Below are 22,659 nucleotides of genomic sequence, written 5' to 3'. Positions count from 1 at the left end.
TCTTAGAAAACGTAACCGTCAATCCCCAGCAACGACGCCAAAAACTTATTCACACCCCAAGTATAGGGTTGTGATGTAGTAATAATCTCGATAAGACAGATGTCGAATCCACAAGGACTGAACCTTGTATGTAATCTGAATCTAACCAGAATTAGAACTACGCGAAGATGAAATCTAAATCAGGAGGATGTAGAGGAATAATTGCGAACTATGAAAATAAAACTTGTAAAATTCAATGGTGGGAAACTAGGGTGCCAAGGATCCACTTGTAAAGTTTAGGGAGATTTATGCTTAATTCATGCACACAACTAAATTTAGAGTCCGATCTTCATCTAGTTGAAGTATAACATTATAAATCAATTCTGAACTTCTTTTAATCTAGTTTTCAAGAAATAAGAATGATGTAAATTATAATGGATTCCATCACAAAACCATGCCCATGAGACAAAGTAAACAATAGAATTAAGCCAATCCACAACCAATCTTAGAAATATATAAATGTTAGGAAGGATTCCATCATCCAACTATGTCCAATGGGCAATGGTGAACAACAAGGCTTCCTAACTTCATAATCAAAGCAATGAAAAAGAAATACTCGAAGCTATCACAGATCTATTGTAATTTAAGTCACAACAAACCATTAAAAACTAAAGGCATTCCTTATAATCAAAATATAATCAAAATCAGTTCAGTTTAAACAAAAGGCATAAACAAAAAGTCCCCCATCACATTACAAGCTTCACCTCTTTGCCCTAGCTAAGAGGTTTAGCTCATCACAAACATGATGACGCTAAAATCTCTTAAGGAAAGAAATAAACAAAACTAGGAAAAAGAAGGAAGAACTTCTTGATGCTGGACCGTTCCACCTCTCTCTTTCTTGCTTCTCACGTTCACAAGGATGATCCCCTCTCCACAACTCTGTCTCTCTTTTTTATAGCAGCAAGGATGGTGGAGAGCTTGGAGTCAGTGGCTGGAATTCACGCACAAGGCGGTGGAGCTGGAGATTTAGCAAGAGTGCGTACGAAACAGAAGAGAATGCAAACAACTTGCATTTGGAATGAACTTTCGGGACGGCGAGTGTCCCGAACTTGATTCTGCGACTTGGGCTAGTGTCGTGGCCACCTGTTGCAAATTTTGGACGGTCCAGATCGTTGATCCGATCACGGACATGATCGCGAAATGGCCGTGAAAAGTGGACAGCGTTCGGACGTGTTTCTTACGCATGTATTGCACTAAGATGCTCAGTGGGCCCCACAGAGATATTTTTGGTGAAATCAACACCGTCCATTGTATTCCTGGAGAAAAACCAGTCAGAAATGAGTAGTTTTGGTCGAGCTTTGGTGTGATTCACTACATTAAATCAACTCACTGTTCATCCTGCATTTGACGGTGATCTATGCATGTCCACGTGCATGGAAGAAAAAGGTAAGATTGGAGAGAGTTGTGGCCACCCCCCTGAGTGAATGGATGGTTCAGATCATCCATTTGGATGTTGTGTGGGCCCTATTAGGAATCACGCAGTGGACAACGTCCTCTCGCTGCCAGTTCACGCAGAGAAGACGAGTCAACTGAGGTTGAGCGAATCGTGTGGTCCGGTGTGGCGCGAGTGTGTACCGGCTATGCACACTCGCCCATTCATGTGGGGTCCATAGTGATGTAGATGAGAGATCCTCTCCGTCCATCCATTTTTTCAACCTGTTTAAGGGGTTGAGACCAAGATTAAAGCATGGAAAGATATCATGTGGGCCCCAGATCGATAATTTTTGGGCTGAACTGACTCTTGGACCACTTCCACAAGAATCTAATAGCTAAAATTCTGTGTACGGTTAATTTATGGTCTTCAGGCATATATGCAGTTTTAAGCCAAATTGATGGTGGGAACCATATGATCTTGCATTCTGGATGATTTTTATTCCTGTTTAACGTGAGTGGCTTGATTTTCTCCCATCTGTGGCGTGTAAATCCTTTTATCTTGGTCCCCTGGGGTACTTTTCTTGCTTTGGTGATTTCTGGGTGTTAAATCCATGCTTTTAGTACCCTTTTTAGTCCAGGCTCCTAAATTCACTTTGCAACATAAACACGATTAAAATAGGCCATTAAACGATATTCTGTTTATAAAATTAGGTAATAATTGGAGTTTAATATTCAATATTTGACCATCAACATTCCACAGGTCAGAATCAATAAAAAAATTACAATACAATTAACTTGGATCCACAACAGACTCTGAAAATAACATCCAGACAGAGGCACTCTGATCCCGGCTCCACTGCATCAAAATCTGGAAGTAGGGAAAGCAATGGCCAGATGATGTTGCAGCCATCAAGTCCATAGCAGACTCAATACAATAGTAGCCTCTGATCCTTTAGATCTACTAGCCTTCGGACCACTCCAATCAAATAGGAAACACCACCTGCAGACTAGGTATAAGTGTTCTTGTACTGATGGTTTATGCATAGAAAGCTACCTTTCTTTTTCTTTTAGTCCTAGTTTTAGGTAAAGGAAGATTGTATGATGTATGTAATATGATAAAGATATCATCTTATTACAATAAGAAGATTATTGGGTTACTAAGATGTTTAATCGGTGAAACATTTTATAAAACCTCTTTCGAAATGCCATCACAATCCAATGAAAGCATTTTAACAATTGAACTATCCACTTGGCAGTAGTGTGAGTCATCCAACGAGTACCGTTATGGATTAAGATATATTTTCCCTGATGAATGTGAATCATTGTTCTTTTTCAAATGTCCAGTACAATGCCAACAACAGTATTGGAATTTATAATAGATCCATTGTTCTTCTTTAAAGAATTTGAGATTTTGGATGTGCTTGTGAAGAAATACAGACTCAAGATGCTCACAACAAAAAAATATTAAGTTAGTATTTCAATTTTAAGATGCCAAATGACAAATCAATATCAGATTGAGTATGTGAGATGCAAATAATTGCAACTAATCTAGTAATAGAAAGAGCTAACATCCATGATTTTTTTCAAGTTAGTTTTATAATCGCAAAGTTACCACTATCATTGAAGGACTACCATAAAAATCTAGAACACGGGAAAGACGAGATAAGTTTAAAGGATTTGGAGCAATTCCCATTGGTTTCAAAAGTTCATATTGCTATGAAAACTATAGGCTATTAAAAAGGTGCATCCACAACCTAAACCAATTAAGGATATTAGAATAATGAGAATAATGAGCCAAACCCCCTAGCAACTAGCCCATGAAAAGTCCATGGGAACCATAGGCCATGCCTATTTAAATTGTATAATGGAATACTACCGGTAAAGAAGCATGAAAAGGGACGTGCATACGTAAAAATTTAAACAAAAAAATAAATAATAAACTTGCTTCAATACAAAGTTTGTGTAGAAAATCAAGTGGTCTAACAATGTCCAAAATTCAAGGAGAAAGCATAATCCATCAATCATGCCCAAGCCTTGGTATTCAGCCCATTATTTTTAGCCCAAGTGCATTCATGATGCATGGGACAATGTTGCATGCATAGAAAAAGGGAAGAGTTTGAAATTGAAGTATGTATGAGAAATGTATTTGGCATTATTTTGAAGTTTTTCCTTTGTTTTGAAAATATGTAGTAGTACATTAAAAACACAAGATTGTTATTAATGTATTTATGAGGGGTAGTTGTAATCGATCTATAAAATGATTTATTTTGTAATGGAAAGGCATTCAATTTTTGAGTTATTTTCTACAAGATTTGTATTTGTGAGTTGATTAATTCCTCTCTTGTTAGGTGAGTGATTCTCTAACCTCTTGGTTCCTTATCAGGCGAATGATTCCCCAATCCCTTGGGTGAGTGATTGGGCTGATTTTTGAGTGGTATAAAGGGCCGGGACAGAAACGCATGGCCTCCATGAGAATAAAGGGTGAAAGTCCCTTCTTGACTTGCATCCTGTTATGTGGCTCACATGAGTTAATGCTTGGGCTGATTTTTGTGCTTGGGTGTATTTGAGACACTATAAGAAAAGCCACTTTTACTGACGAAAATTTTCATTGCTAAAAGCATTTTTTTCTTAGGTAAAAGGTTTTACCAACGAAAATTTTCATCGGTAAAAGACCGACAGAAAAAACTTTTATCGATGAAAAAAAAAATTCGTCGGCAAAGGAAAGACTTTTACCGATGAATTTTTTTGTCGGTAAAAACTTTCACCGACGCTTTTTTTCGTAGGTAAAAATATTTACAAAACTTTTACCTACGAATATTTTCTTAGGTAAAAATATTTACAAAACTTATACCTATGAATATTTTCGTAGCTAAAAATATTTACAAAATTTTTATTCGTAGGTAAAAATTATTACAAAACGTTTACCTACGAATATTTTCGTAGCTAAAAATTTTACAAAACTTTCACCTTACGAAACTTTTACCTACGAATACGTTTGTTGTCAAAAATATTTACAAAACTTTTACCTACGAATATTTTCGTGGCTAAAAATATTTACAAAACGTTTACCTACGAATATTGTCGTAGGTAAAAATATTTACAAAACTTATACCTATGAATATTTTCGTAGCTAAAAATATTTACAAATCTTTTATCGACAAACGTTTTTGTTGGTAAAAAATACGTAAAAAACTCTTTTCGACGATATTTTTCATAGATAAAACATTTCACGATACTTGTACCTACGAAAATTTTCGTAGGTAAAAGTCTCTCTCTCTCTCTCTCTTTTTTTTTTTCCAATATTCCAGCACAAAATTCCTGATATACACCAGTTACAATATATTTCATCATATTCTTCCTGATATACACTTTTTATATAATATATTTCATCATATTCACATTCACATCCATCTAAACCCAAACTACATAAATCCATGCAAACATAAACTACATTCATCCAAGCATAAACTACATCCATCTAAACACAAACAATCTTATCCACATCACATTCATCCATGCATAAATATATAAGTTTAACATCTTAAATAAAATAGAAAAAATTATTCATAGCCTATTTCCTGGTGGGGCTCACAAAATTCGGTGTGGTGAACACATCGTCAACTGTGCAAACACACCTAGGTCCTTACTCATGCCTTCATGGTAGATTCAAAATAGCTTCAATACAAGGTCACGAGTTCAAGTACCCATTATGGTCGTAAGCAACTCTGGCATGTGAGTGTGTGTTAAAAGAAAAAAAAGAAAGAAAGAAAATGCTGATTTAACATGATAAGCAACTCTTTTTGGGTTAAGCCTAATGGTTCTTGGTGATTTTTCATCAGGTAGAAATTATTATTAGTTGTTTTTAGAAAGGTGAGATTAGGCCACTTATAATTATATTAACATGATAAAATATTATACGTGAGCAGACACCACAAAAAAAAAAAAAAAAACAATCCTATGGAAAAAAACAAATGAAAAGAGAGAGAACATATGAGAGAGGTGATCCTTATCTCCTTTGAAGGATTCAAGTTGCACGTGCCCTACCCAACTTCCTATAAGGAGAAACTATATGGGTCTTGGAATAATGTTGGTGACAAATCCTCATTTAGGCTTTAGGTTTAAGTTTAGGTTTTAGGTTATATGTTTAGGTTATAGGTTTAGGTTTAGGTTTTAGGTTTAGGTTAAGGTTAGGTTATAGGTTATAAGTTTAGGTTATAGGTTAAGGTTTAGGTTTTGGTTTAGGTTAAGGTTATAGGTTTCGGTTAAGGTTAAGGTTTAGGTTTAGGTTATAGGTTATAGGTTATATTTATAGGGAATTGAGAATAGGTTAGGGTTTAGGTTTAGGAAATTGGGTTCAGGTTTGGGATCTGGTTTAGGTTTGGGTTTTCAAGTTTAGGTTTAATTTTAGGTTAGGGAGTTGAGATTAGGATTAGGTGTAGGTTTAGGTTTAGGGATTTGAGAATACATTTAGGTTTTAGGTTTTGGTTTAGGCTTTAGGTTTAGGTTTAGGTTATAGGTTTAGGTTATAGGTTTAAGTTTAGGTTATAAGTGTAGGTTATAGGTTTAGGTTTAGGTTAGGTTATAGGTTATAGGTTATAGGTTATACGTTATAGGTTAAGGTTTAGGTTTACGTTTAGGTTTAGGGATTTGAGAATACATTTACGTTTTACGATTAGGTTTAGGTTTTATGTTTAGGTTAAGGTTACAGGTTTAGGTTTAGGTTATAAGTGTAGGTTATAGGTTTAGGTTTAGGTTAGGTTAAAGGTTAAGGTTTAGGGAATTGAGTTTAGGTTATAGGTTTAGGTTTAGGTTATAGGTTTTGGGATTTGAGAATAGGTTTAGGTTATAAGTATAGGTTTAGGTTAATGTTGTAGGTTATAGGTTTATGTTATAAGTTTATGTTAATATTGTATGTTATAGGTTTAGGTTATAAGTTTATGTTAATGTTGTAGGTTATAGGTTTAGGTTAATTTAGGGATTTGAGAGTACATTTAGGTTTTAGGTTTAGGTTTAGGTTATAGGTTTAGGTTTAGGTTTTCAGTGTAGGTTATAGGTTTAGGTTTAGGTTAGGTTATAGGTTAAGGTTTAAGGAATTGAGAATAGGTTAAGGTTTAGGTTTAGGTTTAGGCTATAGGTTTTGGGATTTGAGAATAGGTTTAGGTTAATGCCTATAAGGTTTAGGGAATTGAGAATAGGTTAAGGATTAGGCTTAGGTTATAGGTTTAGGTTTAGGCTATAGTTTTTGGGATTTGAAAATAGGTTTAGGTTAATGTTGTAAGTTATAAGTTTATGTTAATATTGTAGGTTATAGGTTTAGGTTTAGGGATTTGAGAATACATTTACGTTTTAGGTTTAGGTTTAGGTTTTACGTTTAGGTTAAGATTATAGGTTTAGGTTTAGGTTATAAGTGTAGGTTATAGGTATAGGTTTAGGTTAGGTTATAGGTTAAGGTTTAGGGAATTGAGAATAGGTTAAGGTTTATGTTTATGAAATCGGGTTCGGGTTCAGGTTTAGGTTTGGGTTTTCAAGTTTAGGTTTAGGTTAAGGAGTTGAGATTAGGATTAGGTGTAGATTTAGGTTTAGGGATTTGAGAATACATTTAGGTTTTAGGTTTAGGTTAAGGTTATAGGTTTAGGTTATATGTTATAGCTTTAGGGAATTGAGAATAGGTTAAGGTTTAGGTTTAGGAAATCAGGTTCGGGTTCGGGATTGGATTTAGGTTTGGGTTTTCAAGTTTAGGTTTAAGTTAAGGAGTTGAGATTAGGATTAGGTGTCGGTTTAGGTTTGAGGATTTGAGAATACATTTAGGTTTTAGGTTATAGGTTTAGGTTTAGGTTATAGGTTTTGGGATTTGAGAATAGGTTTAGGTTATAAGTATAGGTTTAGGTTAATGTTGTAGGTTATAAGTTTATGTTTATGTTGTAGGTTATAGGTTTAGGTTTAGGTTTAGGGATTTGAGAATACATTTAAGTTTTAGGTTCAGGTTTAGGTTTTACGTTTAGGTTAATATTACAGGTTTAGGTTTAAGTTTAGGTTTAGGTTATAAGTGTAGGTTAGAGGTTTAGGTTTAAGTTAGGTTGCAGGTTAAGGTTTAGGGAATTGAGAATAGGTTAAGCTTTAGGTTTATGAAATCGGGTTCGGGTTTAGGTTTGTCTTTTCAAGTTTAGGTTTAGGTTAAGGAGTTGAGATTAGGATTAGGTGTAGGTTTAGGTTTAGGTTTAGGTTATAAGTGTAGGTTATAGGTTTAGGTTTAGGTTAGGTTATAGGTTAAGGTTTAGGGAATTGAGTTTAGGTTATATGTTATATGTTTAGGTTATAGGTTATACGTTATAAGTTAAGGTTTAGGTTATAGGTTAAGGTTTAGGTTTAGGTTTAGGTTAAGGTTTAGGTTTAGGCTATAGGTTTAGCTCTAAGTTATAGGTTTAGGTTTAGGTTTAGGTTATAGGTTATAGGTTTAGGTCATCGGTTTAGGTTTAGGTTATAGGTTTAGGTTTAGGTCATAGGTTTATGTTTAGGTTATAGGTTTAGGTCATAGGTTTAGGTTTAGGTTATACATTTAGGTTTAGGTTTCGGTTATAGGTTTAAGTTTAGGTTTAGGGAATTAGGTTCGGTTTTGGTTTCAGATCGGGTTTAGGTATTCTCTAGTATTATCTACTATTGAACCTAGTATTATCTACTACATACTAGTAACATACAACCAATATTGGGGCACCATACCATAAGCTACAAGAATTTCATGTCCCCCTAAACAAGGTATCCTCCATTGAAAACATGTATATATATATATATATATATATATATATATATATATATATATATATATATATATATATGTTATAAAATTACCCTTGCAACCTTAATAGGCCGGGCCGGAAAATTGATAACATATATTAGTTTTATGAGTAGTACATCAATGAGTTTAGTATATTAATTTTATGAGTAGCCTTATAAATTTAATTTATGTTAACATTTCTTAATTATTTTTCATTTACTTACTAGGTTAGAATCTTTATATGCTCTTAGATATTATAATGCTCTTAGATATTACTAGGTTAGAATTTTCGTCAGTAAAAGTGGTTTTGGGCATTTTTACCGACGAAAAGATTCCTCGGTAAAACAAACTGTGAAAATTTTCTATCTTAAAAATATATGAGTTTTAGTGACGAAACTTTTCATTGGTAAAAGTGGTTTTGGGCATTTTTACCGACGAAAAGATTCGTTGGTAAAACTCACCGCAAAAAATTTCTACCTTAAAATATATGAGTTTTGTGGGCACCATCATGATGTGTGTCGAACATCAACACCGTGGATTTGATGTGTCCCCTTTAGGTTATGAGATATCTCAAAAATCATCAGTAAACAAAACTCAAGTGGGCCTTACTATCTAAAACTAATTGAAGACATCTTAAAAAATATAAAAGCACTTGGTAGGGCCCACATGAGTTTTGGATGCGGTTGAAACTTGGTCTGACCCCTCATCCAAGTGGGACACATATAATGAGTGGGTTGGATTTGTGAATCACATTTAGGCAAGCCCAATATATGATTATGAATGTTTTAAGGAAACCCCTCTCCATTATATTATGTGGTGTCCATGTAACTTTGATATTCTTTAAACCGTTCGTACAACTCGAAGCTCGGGGAGCATCAGATCTCGTCTTCGCACGAAGTGTACATACACCAGCTATATAGCTGGTGTGTGGTACACCAAAAATCAGATTGACTACTGAGTTACTCAGTAAACTCAGTTAGGCCTACCGTGAATGTGTGTGGGCTATCCATGCCGTCCATCCATTTTTCCAGCTCATTTTAGTGGTTGAGCCGAAATTGAAGCGTGCCTAAAGCTCAAGTGGAACACACCACAGGAAATAGTGGGAATAATGATCTCCACTGCTCAAACCTTGGTAGGGCCCAAATTGATGTTTATTTGTCATCCAACCTATTCATAAGATCACACAGACATGGATGAATGGAAAACACAAATTATAGATTGATCTAAAACTTTGGTGGCCCCCAAGAAATTTTAGACGGTAGAATTTCAATTTACACTGTTTCCTAAGGTGAGGTCCACTTGAGATTTGGATATACCTCGGATAGAGCCCTCAAATTATTTGTTAAAATGGATGGACGGGGTGGATAAAATATGTAAATGATGGTGGACCCCACAGAGTTTACTCAGTATGCTGAGTTACTCAGTACGCCATTCGTGTTCGGTACACTAGCCAATCTGCTTCCATCCAGTCCCTGTCTTGCCCTAATCCTTTCCTCTCTCTCACCCTAATCCCCTCCCTCTCCTCTCTCTTTTCATCTCGATCTCTCTATCTCTCTCCACTCTCTCTTCCACTCGATCTCTATTCCCCCCCTCTCTCTCTCTGCTCTGCTCTTTCGTTGTTTGTACACCCCTCTGAGACGATATCTGATAATGTAAGGGAAAAAACATCCGAAATCCAGTAGAAACCTGCGATTTTCTTCTATAGAACCGTTAAATGGCTCCATTATGGTCCTTTGCTACCTTTTCATTATGCATTTCACTCCTTCTCGGCCTCTGCACGGCTGGAGATCCTTTCATCTTCTATGACTGGGATGTCTCTTACATCACTGCCTCTCCATTGGGCATCAAACAATATGTTCTCTACCTCAGACCTCTTTTGCCTTTTTCTCTCTCGCCAGACACAGATCTTTGGTTATTTTGTAATTTCTAGCCGCGGTTTCAGCAAAATCATATGGTTCAGTTGGCAGAGTGAGTTATTGAAACAATGCATTTAAAGTAGATCGATTCTTGTTTGCAGGTTTTCTTGTGGGATTTTAGCATCCGACCTTTGTTTTGTTCTCTTTTACACTGCATTTTATTTTCAACTGTCGTGGATCTACTAAATAAGATTAGATGTTAAGATTACTTTTATTTGGATCTGATTTTCACTATTCTGATCTTTATTTAGACTCTAATCTTCCTTATTTGAAATTGATGTGAAATGAGTTGTTTTCTCCTTTCCATTTGAAAAATCACCATCCATTTGTTAAAATGCATATTCCATTTTTTTTCCTGAATCCTTTTCATTTTAAGCATTCTTGATGGAGGATTGATCACCTACAACCGACTGTATGCTGCAACTTTTTTTTTTTTATTTTTATTTTCTTTGTAATTCTTTGGCTTCAGCCCTAATAAATAAAGAGATCATCATCTCAAAAAAAAAAAATTTAATTAATTAAAAAGTCCACCAATCTAATAATACCAAATAAGTTTAAGTTTCTTTTATGATACATCTACTCTAGGTAGCATAATTTCGACGATTTAGTTAAACTGCTTGTATGCCACATCTTCATTCTCTAAGTAATTTCTTTTTCAACTGCCCTTCTCTTGTTGTAGAAGGGTGGGTCACATATAGGCAGAACAACTATTTTTAGGCAATGACATGACAAAGACCACCTGATGACTAGCTCACAACTTGCACATTTTGGCATGTGGCACATGTGCAATAGTCATAATGGTCAATCACCACTATTTCCAAAACTTGATCCAAAACTTGTAGGGCCCATTAATGGTTAATCACCACTATTTCCTATGTTATGGTCCATTAGATAATTGGAACTCTTTATTTTTAAGATAATGCCCTAAATTGATCTGAAAAGTATAATACTTTTATGAAATTTATTGAATTGATATTCTCAGTTATGTTTGGTATTACGCAGATGGAATTCATGTATAAAAAATGATGTAGAGATATGAGATCAATTTTAGGAACTCTTAAATGTGGCCTATATGATGTTTATATGAAATTTACCTTGATTAGTAGATGCATCACTTCATTTTAGTAGGGTCCGCTAATTCTTGAAGTCAAATTCAATCCCTTGACTCAGTTACAAGTGCCTTTATAAGGTAATTGCTATCAAAGAAGTAGTACTTGACATCTGACATGAGCTAGAAAAGTATGCTGCATGATATGTTAATTTGAATCAATTAATCATTCCTCACTAGAATTGTTCGGAATTCCACATCAACTTTTATTTCACTTTTGTTAGATATGACTTGGCATCTAGCATTGTCAAACCTGATTTTACTTGCTTTTCCCTTTTATGGTGCCTACTTTTCTTGCACATGGTTGCAAGTTTCATCATTCTTGAATATGAAGTAATTACAAGTAAACAAGATATCAGAATCATCAAAGAATTCATAAAATGATCCCAATTTTCAGAAACTTACTAAAAACCAATCTTGTTTCATTTTTAGCATTAACTCCATTCGGAATTATCGCAACACAACAGGTTGGGCCTTTGTCAGTGTCATTTTATATAGGTGTTGAGAGTTCTAACTCCATAGAAGAAAAAACTTATACTTGAGGCAATTACCAGTGAAAAATAAATGAATGAGTAAAGATAATAGCAACCCCCCTTCTAAAATCATGTTGAATTTCTTGACTGTTTAGATTAGGATAATAACAACCCTACATAGAAGGAATATAGATACACTAGTAATTTCTCTCAATATCTTCATATGGATGTTTCTTGCTTTACTTGCCTTTTATGTTGTTTTTAAATGTATTAGCTCGAAATTGATCGAGCAGACCCGAATGTGCGTCGGAGCTCTCCGGATGTTGAGTAGGGGTCCCTGGAAGGTGGGAACCACTGTTATGGTCATGATGAAGCTGTCCATTTCCTATGGACAACATTAGAGTGGCCCGGCCATTTGGACATGCCGTGTTTATGTATTAGCTCGAAATTAATGGAGCAGACCTAGATGTGCGTCAGAGCTATCTGGATGTTGAGTAGGGGTCCCTGGAAGGTGGGAACCACTGTTAAGAAAATAATGAAGCTATCCATTTTCTATATATAACATTGAAGTGGCTTGGCCATTTGGATAGGCCGTATTTATGTATTAGCTCGAAATTGTTGGAGCAGACCCTAGTATAAACTTACACCTAAACCTATAACCTATAACCTAAACTTATAACCTATAACCTAACCCTAACCTTAACCTAAACCTAAAACCTAAACCTTAAGCTATAACCTAAAACCCAAACCTAAACCTAAAACCTAAATGTATTCTCAAATCCCTAAACCTAAACTTACACCTAATCCTAATGTCAACTCCCTAACCTAAATCTAAACCTAAACTTGAAAACCCAAACCTAAACCCGATCCTGAACCCGAACTCGATTTCCTAAACCTAACCTTAACCTATTCTCAATTCCCTAAAGCTATAACTTATAACCTAAACCTAAACCTTAACCTAAACCTAAACCTATAAACTTAACTTAGACCAAAACATATGACCTAAACCTTAACCTATAACCTATAACCTAAACTTAACCTAACCTTAACCTTAACTTATAACCTAAAACCTAAACCTAAACCTACACCTAATCCTAATGTCAACTCCCTAACATAAACCTAAACCTACACCTAATCCTAATGTCAACTCCCTAACCTAAACCTAAACCTAAACTTGAAAACCCAAACCTAAACCCAATCCCGAACCCGAACCCGATTTCCTAAACCTAAACCATAATGTATTCTCAATTCCCTAAAGCTATAACTTATAACCTAAACCTAAACCTATAACCTAAACCTAAACCTTAACTTAAACCTAAACCTATAAACTTAACCAAAACCAAAACCTATGAACTAAACCTTAACCTAGAACCTATAACCTATAACCTAAACTTATAACTTATAACCTAACCTCAACCTTAACCTAAACCTTAACCTATAACCTAAAACATAAACCTAAACTTAAAAACTAAATGTATTCTCAAATCCCTAAACCTAAACCTACACCCAATCCTAATCTCAACTCCCTAACCTAAACCTAAACCTAAACTTGAAAACCCAAACCTAAACCCGAACCTAATTTCCTAAACCTAAACCTTAACCTATTCTTAATTCTCTAAAGCTATAACCTATAACCTATAACCTTAGACAGACAGTAGTGTATTGCCATCCATGGCGGCAGCTACATCGTCGTCGTCGTCGTCGTCGTCATCATCTGCGGCCGCCACCGGATCAAGACCACCACCACCTCCTCCTCCGAAGATCCTCATAGCAAAGCCCAAATCTGGCCCCATGGGGTCCACCATCACCAAATTAGCTCGATGCGGCAGCAGCGAAGACTAATCGGTAGTTCTTCGGTCCCGCTCCCGCCCGTTGGATCCCTCAATCTCCTCTCTGATTCTTGGGATTTCCACACCGATCGGATCCTCCCTTTCCTAACTAAAAATGCCGATTTCATGGTCATGAGCATCATTGGTCCGACCAGTGTTGGCAAATCGACAATACTAAGCGAGCTTTATGGATTCAATGAGAGCTCTCCTGGAATGCTCCCACCTTTTACAATGCAGTCGGAAGAAACACGAGCATTGGATAGGCATTGTACAATGGAAATTGAACTTAGGATTTCTGCTGAAAGGCTAATTCTTCTTGATACCCAACCTTTATTCAGCCCTTCTATTCTAGCTGAGATGATTAGACCTGATGGCTTGTCTTCAGTTTTTGTATTAAATGGTGAATCCCTGTTAGCTGACCTGGCTCATGAATTGATGGGTATTCAGCTTGGTGTTTTCCTGGTATCCATTAGTCATGTTTTACTGGTGGTATCAGAGGGAGTTCATGATATTAATATGTGGCATCTGATGTTGACGATTGACTTATTGAAGCATGACATATCAGATCTTTCTCTGTTAACAACGTCCCATTCTCAGGGTTCCAATCTAGGGCAAGACAAGAAGGAAAATAAAGATATCTTGTAGGAGCATGCTGAAGAGTTTTTAGCTTCCCCTGTCTTCATACATACAAAATTGCAAGATCAATACCTCTCCCCTTGCAGTATTACACAATTGAGACAGGCACTGTCACAGTATTTCAGCTCTTCTTCATTTGGAGTAAAATTTCAAAACACGATGAGAAAACATAGTGATTCTTCTGGTTCTGATACAAGGACTGATGATTTGGGTTTAGAGGGACCGAAATTGTTTATGCTCCCAAATAAAAGCAAAGATGACTCTCAGAGAGCTCAGCATGGTAGTTATATTTCCATGTTGGAACAACTCCGTAATTAGATATTGTCAATGAATTGCCAGCCATTTGCAAAGACAGTGTCGGAACGTGACTGGTTACGGAACTCGGCATGGATTTGGGAGCTGGTAAAGAGATCTCTAGTCATTGCTGAATATAGTAGAACACTTCAAAGTTCAGGACTATTTAAGAGGTAGTATTATCTTTTATTTAAAAACCCTAACCCACCACTCTCTTGGGCTAAATATGCCAACAATCACATAGTTGAAATGTGGAGTATTTTAATTCTGTTTCAACTAAAAAAAAAAAACTATAACCTATAACCTAAATTTAAAACCTTAACTTATGTTAGTCATAGAGTGACAGTACTTGTTTCAATTTTCTTGGATGGATGATGAATGTCTTTACGAATGTAAATGAAAATAAAGAACTTATAATATATATATATATATATGTTATCAATGGATGATACCTTGTTTAGGGGGATATAAAATTCTTGTAGCTTATGGTATGGTGCCCTAATATTGGTTGTATGTTACTAGTATGTAATAGATAATACTAGGTTCAATAGTAGATAATACTAGAGAATACCTAAACCCGATCCGAACTCGAAACCGAACCTAATTCCCTAAACCTAAGCTTAAACCTATAACCTAAACCTAAACCTAAACCTATAACCTAGACCTAAACATAAAACGTAAACCTAAACTAAAAACCTAAATGTATTCTTAAATCCCTAAACCTATAACCTATAACCTAAACCCAAACCTAAACCTAAACCTAAAACCTAAACCTAAACTTAGAACCTAAATGTATTCTCAAATCCCTAAACCTATAACCTATAACTTAAACCCAAACCTTAACCTAAACCTATAACCTAATCCTAAACCTAAACCTTAACCTATAAATTAAACCTATAACCTATAACCTAAAACCTAAACCCAAACCTAAACCCGATCCCGAACCTGAACCCGATTTCCTAAACCTAAACCTTAACCTATTCTCAATTCCCTAAAGCTATAACCTATAACCTAAACCTAAACCTAAACATAAACCTATGACCTAAACCTATGACCTAAACCTAAACCTATGACCTAAACCTATAACCTAAACATAAACCTAAACCTATAACCTAGACCTAAACCTATAGCCTAAACCTAAACCTATGACCTAAACCTATAACCTAAACCTATAACTTAAACCTAAACATAAACATAAACCTATGACTTAAAACCTAAACCTAAACCTAAACCTAAACCTATAACCTAAACTTATAACCTATAACCTAAACCTAAACCTAAACCTAAACCTATAACCTAAACCTAAAACATAAACCTAAACCTAAAACCTAAATGTATTCTCAAATCCTTAAACCTAAACCTACACCTAATCCTAATCTCAACTCCTTAACCTAAACCTAAATTTGAAAATCCAAAGCTAAACCCGAACCCGATTTCCTAAACCTAAACCTAAACCTAAACATAAAACTAATACCTAAAACTAAACATCATGGTGGGGACAATGCCCTCGACCGTTAATTCCTTCCTGGGACCCAAACCTAAACCTAAACCTTAACCTTAACCTAAACCAATAACCTAAACCCAAACCTAAACCTAAACCTTAACCTAAACCTATAACCTAAACCTATAACCTATAAACTAAAACCTAAACCTTAAACCTAACATATTCTCAAATCCCTAAACCTAAACCTAAACATACACCTAGTCCTAATCTCAAATCCCTAAACCTAAACCTACACCCAATCCTAATTTCAACTCGCTAACTTAAACCTAAACCTAAACTTGAAAACCCAAACCTAAACTCGATCCCGAACCCGAACTTAATTTCCTAAACCTAAACTTATAACCTTAACCTAAACCTATTCTCGAATCCCAAAACTTATAACCTAAACCTAAACCTTAACCTAAACCTAAACCTAAACCTTAACCTATAACCTAAACCTTAACCTATAACCTTAACCTATAACCTAAACCTATAACCTAAACTCAATTCCTTAAACCTTAACCTAAAACCTAACCTAAACCTAAACCTATAACCTACACTTATAACAAAAACCTAAACCTAAACCTATAACCTTAACCTAAACATAAAACCTAAACCTAAACCTAAACCTATACTTATAACTAAAACCTATTCTCAAATCCCAAAACCTACAACCTAAACCCGAACTCGAACCTGATTTCCTAAACCTATAACCTACACTTATAACCTAAACCTAAAACTATAACTTAAACCTGTAACCTTAATCTAAACGTAAAACATAAACCAAACACTAAAACCTAATTGTATGCTCAAATCCCTAAACCTGTAACCTAAACATGTAACCTAAACCTATAACCTGCAACATTAACATAAACTTATAACCTAAACCTATAACCTACAACATTAACCTAAACCTATACTTATAACCTAAACTTATTCTCAAATCCCAAAACATATAACCGAAACCTAAACCTAAACCTTAACCTATAACCTATAACATATAACCTAAACTCAATTCCCTAAACCTTAACCTATAACCTAACCTAAACCTAAACCTATAACCTACACTTATAACCTAAACTTAAACCTAAACCTAAACCTATAACCTTAACCTAAACATAAAACCTAAACCTAAACCTAAAACGTAAATGTATTCTCAAATTCCTAAACTTAAACCTAAATCTATAAACTTAAACCTATAACCTACAACATTAACATAAACTTATAACCAAAACCTATAACCTACAACATTAACCTAAACCTATACTTGTAACCTAAACCTATTCTCAAATCCCAAAACCTATAACCTAAACCTAAACCTTAACCTATAACCTAAACCTTAACCTATAACGTATTACCTATAACCTAAACTTATAACCTATAACCTAAACTCAATTCCTTAAACCTAAACCTAAAACCTAAACCTAAACCTAAAACCTAAATGTATTCTCAAATCCTTAAACCTAAACCTACACCTAATTCTAATCTCAACTCCCTAGCCTAAACCTAAACCTAAACTTGAAACCCCAAACCTAAACTTGAAAACCCAAACCTAAACCCGATCCCGAACCTGAACCCGATTTCCTAAACCTAAACCTTAACCTATTCTCAATTACCTAAAGCTATAACTTATAACCTAAATATAAACCTTAGCCTAAACCTTAACCTAAACCTATAACCTAAACCTAAACCTTAACCTAAACCTAAACCTATAACCTTAACCTAAACCAAAACCTATTACCTAAACCTTAACCTATAACCTATAACCTATAACCTAAAATTATAATTTATAACCTAACCTTAACCTTAACCTAAACCTAAAACCTAAACCTTAATAGATAACCTAAAACCTAAACCTAAACTAATAACCTAAATGTATTCTCAAATCCCTAAACCTAAATCTACACCTAATCCTAATCTTAACTCCCTAACCTAAACCTAAACCTAGACTTGAAAACCCAAACTTAGACCTGATCCCGAACCTGAACCCGAATTCCTAAACCTAAACCTTAACATATTCTCAATTCCCTAAAGCTATGATCTATAACCTAAACCTAAACTTTAACCTAAACCTATAACCTAAACTTAAACCTAAACCTAAACCTTAACCTAAACCTAAACCAAAACCTATAACCTATAACCTAACCTTAACCTAAACCTATAACCTAACCTTAACTTAAACCTATAATCTAAACCTAAACCTATAACCTAAAGCTATAACCTAAAACCTAAATCTAAATCTAAAATCAAAATGTATTCTCAAATCCCTAAACTTAAACCTACACTTAATCTTAATCTCAACTTTCTAACCTAAACCTAAACCTAAACTTGAAAACCCAACTTAAACTTGATCCCGAACCCGAACCTGATTGATGTAATAATGTAGCCTAATCATATGGTAACAAACAAGAAAATCTTGCTTTGTTGGCAAGCATACTCGAACTCAAGCATCACAATACATCTATTTCCATCTCCACTTATAGCATAGATTATTTGAGAATTGCATTTATCTCATTTTTAGAATCATGTCCTAACACAATATGATAATATTTATAGACAAGGTGGATTTGTCACCAACATTATTCCAAGACCCATATAACTTCTCCTTATAAGAAGTTGGGTAGGGCACATGCAGCTTGAATCTATTAAAAGAGATAAGGATCACCTCTCATATGTTCTCTCTCTTTTCATTAGTTTGGGTTTAGATGGATGTGAATGTGAATATGATGAAATATATTATATACAGGTGTATATCATGATGAAATATATTGTAACAGGTGTATATCAGGAATTTTGTGCTGGAATATTGGGAAAAAAAAAGACTTTTACCTATGAAATATTTCGTAGGTAAAAGTTTTATCCACGTTTTTTACCTACGAAACTTTTGGTAGGTAAAAGTCTCATCCAGGTTTTTTTACCTATGAAAATTTTCGTAGGTAAAAGTGTCATCCAATGTCTCTTCCAAGTTTTTTACCTACGAAAAAAGTATTGTAAAATATTTTCACCTATGAACGAATTCGTTAGTAAAACTCTTACTGCAAACCTTTTCAAGGCATTGGAAAAACCTAAATCATTATTCTCGACGAATGTTTACGTCGATTCCCGACGAATATTTACGTCGGTAAAGAGTAAACTTTCGTAGGTAAAAATAATTTTGATTTTTTATTTTTTCAAAAATTTAAAACACCCTTTACCTGCAACAACTTTCATCAGCAAATATGGCTTTTACTTGTGAAATTATATTTCGTATGTAAAAGTAAACTTTTTGATTTTTTGTTTTTTCAAAAATTCAAAACACCCTTTACCTATGACAAGTTTCGTTGGTAAAGATGGCTTTTACCTACGGAATGTAATTTCGTAGGTAAAAGTAAGCTTTTCGGTTTTTTATTTTTTATTTTTTTGCTTTATAAAAATTCAAAACACCCTTTACCTACGAAACTATTCGTTGGTAAAGATGGCTCAACAAACCCTTTACCTACGAATCTTTTTGTAGGTAAAGATGGCTTTGTAAAAGTATCCTTTAGAAAATTGAAAACACTCTTTACCTACGAAAATTTTCGTCGGTAAAGATGGCTTTCACATCTAAAGGTAGAGATGGCTTAAAAGTAACCTTTTCGATTTTTTGTTTTTCAAAAATTCAACACACCCTTTCGTAGGTAAAGATGACCTTTTCGATTTTTTATTTTTTCAAAAATTCAAAACACCGTTTACCTACAAGAATTTTCATAGGCAAAGATGACTTTTGCCTACGAAAATACGAAAAAATTTCTACGGTAAATATTTCGTCCGTAAAAACCATATTTCTTGTAGTGAGACCTGCAATTGATTGACCGAATGCTTGTTGTGAATTCATCACATGGGCTCCACATATCCCATTACCTCCATAGCTAGCTTATGGTGGTACTTGGCAGAAGTAGAATTGTACATTAGCTTAATCAAGTCGAGCTTAGCCTAGCTCGGCCAACAGTCTACCTCAGCTTGAACTCGATTCGGCTCGGTCCTTGATATTAAATGGCTGCTCGGCTCAACTTGATTAGCTGCTCGGGCCAACTTGAGCTTAGTTCAAGCCAAGCTTGAGCTCGATCTTTCGAGCTAAGTTTTAGATCTTGCCTACAAGTTGAGTTCGAGTTTAGATTTTAAGGTTTTTAATATATGTTGATGCATAAATCTGATTACCCCTCTCTAGGCCAATGAACCTGCATAAAGGACAGGCAAGGAAAACCCTGGCTCGTGCAGGGGACCCTCCAATGCATAAGTCAGGAAAGAAATCTGGGTCTAGTTAAATATTGAGGGTTTAGGGTTAAATATTGTCCACACCCAGATCCATAGCTCAACTGGCAAACTAAGTGGAGATACCTCGTTTCAACACTTGAGGTCTTGGTATCGATCCCTAGCGGGGGTGGCTAACAAGGAGTGTGTACTGACATGCGTGTGTACTAACAAGCTAACCAAAAAAAAAAAAAGATTGTCCGTACCTTTCACCTTTAGGGTACGCATCATGCAGTAAATTGAAGTTTTCTGCATTTCGATACCACCTTACGGTGCACAATGTAAATAATTGATTTTGGACTTTGGATATATTCAAATCACCTATCAGAACTGTCCATCAGATCTGGTCCCACTTCTTCTGCTATTAACAAAAAAACCACAGAAATCAGATGGTTCGACACATCCCTGACTGATTCTATCTCCCAAGAACAAAATTCTACATCCATTTTGTATGTCACTTATCGGACAATTTCAATCATTTGATCAGTACGAATTTTTCAAGGCAGTCTATAGGGAGAGTGCACTGGACCTAATGAACGGTCCAAGTAGGTAGTTTGGATGCCAACGAGCCCAGACTAAAATATGGGCATGAATAGGTCCCATACACTTAGCCACCATATCATTAATAAGCCATGCTTTAATGGTTTAAAGTGACTTTTTTTGTTAATGGCTAAAGGAAGCTAAGGTCAATTGATCTGTCATTTCACTCAAAAAATTTCACCCAATTTCCAAGTAAGATGTCGTAAAGTATGCGGCTGATGCTGTTGTTTTTTCTTTGTTCGGCCCTCAAACACAAAGGTGGGCCAACCATCAAACCTATAGCTGCATTTGTATTTGGACTGTCCATGGGTCCAGCACACTCTTCGTAGGGCTCAGTGTGAAATCACACAAACTAAATGATTCTAGTCGATTTTATCTTCGCGCTTTCTGCGTTCATTTTAGGAGACACCCTTCAAGTGGTCCACATTCATTCTCCAGTAAATGCCCCTCCAAAGTATGATTGGCTTTGATGATCCCACCTATCTCTTGGCAAAAAATAAAAATAAAAATGCCATTCAATCGTTTCTTCATGCTATTAGTTGGATGGTTAGAACCACCTATCAATTAAATGAACAGTCCAGATTAATGATGTGGACTGTACACATTTCCCAATTGCAACTAGTACATTGAAAGGTCCCATGCACCTATTAGCCCACTGCAGCGTTTTTCAAAATCGCCCTCATATTTCTTAAGTGGTACAGGCGGCGCCATTTGTGGAAAACAAAAAAAACCTATATTCATGTTATGTCATGTTGATACTGAGTTATGATCCTAGCAAATGATCCTAACCATCCAATCCGTTCTTGAAGTGCCATGGAAGGGTAGCTTAGTTATATAAAATTTTAAAAGTGCATTTCAGGTCCCGACCTCACCCTAAAAGTGCTGTCATTATTGGCCGGCCCAACTTAAATATGTAATGGCATTCAAATTCGATTACCCAACAGCTGGCTGTTACATAGTGGTAACAGTAATAGCACTTATGTATTGCGAGGTCGAAGTGTCGAAATGGCCCTAATAGCCTCTTAACAGTCCCGTAAGGATTCTATAACAGTAATTTCAAAAAATGAAAAAAGTTGTGACTGTTGATATGGGAACCATAATGGCCGTTACGGCCGTATTATAACGATATTCACTACAAGAAAACAGGCCTTTACCGGCGGTCAAAACCGCCGGCAAAGGCCCAGAAAACCGCGGGCAAATCCTTTGCCCGCAGTTAGTTAACAGCCGGTAAAGCCTCAGTCGGTAAAGGCTTTACCGGCGGTCAGGACCTTTACTGACAGTTGTGCTGGACGCCGCTAAATTATCAGTTTTTTGCTACACTACCAGAATGTAGGTCAAAAGCTACGGATAAAATCCGTAGTTGAAGATGACTATCCCACAGTACGACCGTAGCCATTCGGATCGTAGCTCTTTAAAACTTCTTACGGTTTAAATCCGTAGCTATAGAGATCACGGCCACCTAAAACCCGTAGCAATAGAGAAAATCTTTCTTATCAAAAAGTATTAAAAAAAAGAAAAAAAGAAAAAGAAAAGAAAAGGTGACCCACATGTATCCTAGTTTTTTTTTTTTTTTAATTATACACCAATCTAAGCAGCTAACATACCTTGGTTAATGTCAATGATCTCCTCATTGCCAATGATTGCCATTGTTTCCAAGGGACTGGTTTCTTCTGTCGATCTTTGGTGAGCTGTGTAGCTGCCATTGAGGTTCACTCTACTTGCCTTCAAACAGGCTGTAAGAGATTCTCTACCTTGTAGAGTGTTAACTGGCTTGCAGCGGGTGAGAAATTGCGGGTATGCCTCCACCTTGTAGACAACTCAGAATTTGGAGTTCTTATTGAGCTTCCTTGGGAGTTCACCTTATACACATTAGTACTTGTAAGTAAAAAAGTTACTTATAACTAATCATAAACAAAACTTATCTGA

The 22,659-nt window shown here is 35.5% G+C and overlaps 1 protein-coding gene across 1 annotated transcript; it reads left to right on the top strand.

Annotated features, from left to right (window-relative positions):
- Positions 1-13,502: 13,502 nt before the first annotated feature.
- LOC131218036 (uncharacterized) lies at positions 13,503-14,711 on the top strand. The gene has a single exon (XM_058212718.1). The coding sequence runs from the start codon at positions 13,503-13,505 to the stop codon at positions 14,154-14,156; it is 654 nt and encodes a 217-aa protein (XP_058068701.1). The 3' UTR covers positions 14,157-14,711.
- Positions 14,712-22,659: the final 7,948 nt, after the last annotated feature.

This window comes from Magnolia sinica, chromosome 11 (genome assembly GCF_029962835.1).
Source record: "Magnolia sinica isolate HGM2019 chromosome 11, MsV1, whole genome shotgun sequence".
Taxonomy (NCBI): domain Eukaryota; kingdom Viridiplantae; phylum Streptophyta; class Magnoliopsida; order Magnoliales; family Magnoliaceae; genus Magnolia; species Magnolia sinica.
This window is presented reverse-complemented; position numbering and strand designations above follow the sequence as displayed.

What these genes read in the sequence shown, in the direction of transcription:
- LOC131218036 (XM_058212718.1), top strand. Translation starts at nt 13,503, where the DNA reads ATGCGGCAGCAGCGAAGACTAATCGGTAGTTCTTCGGTCCCGCTCCCG.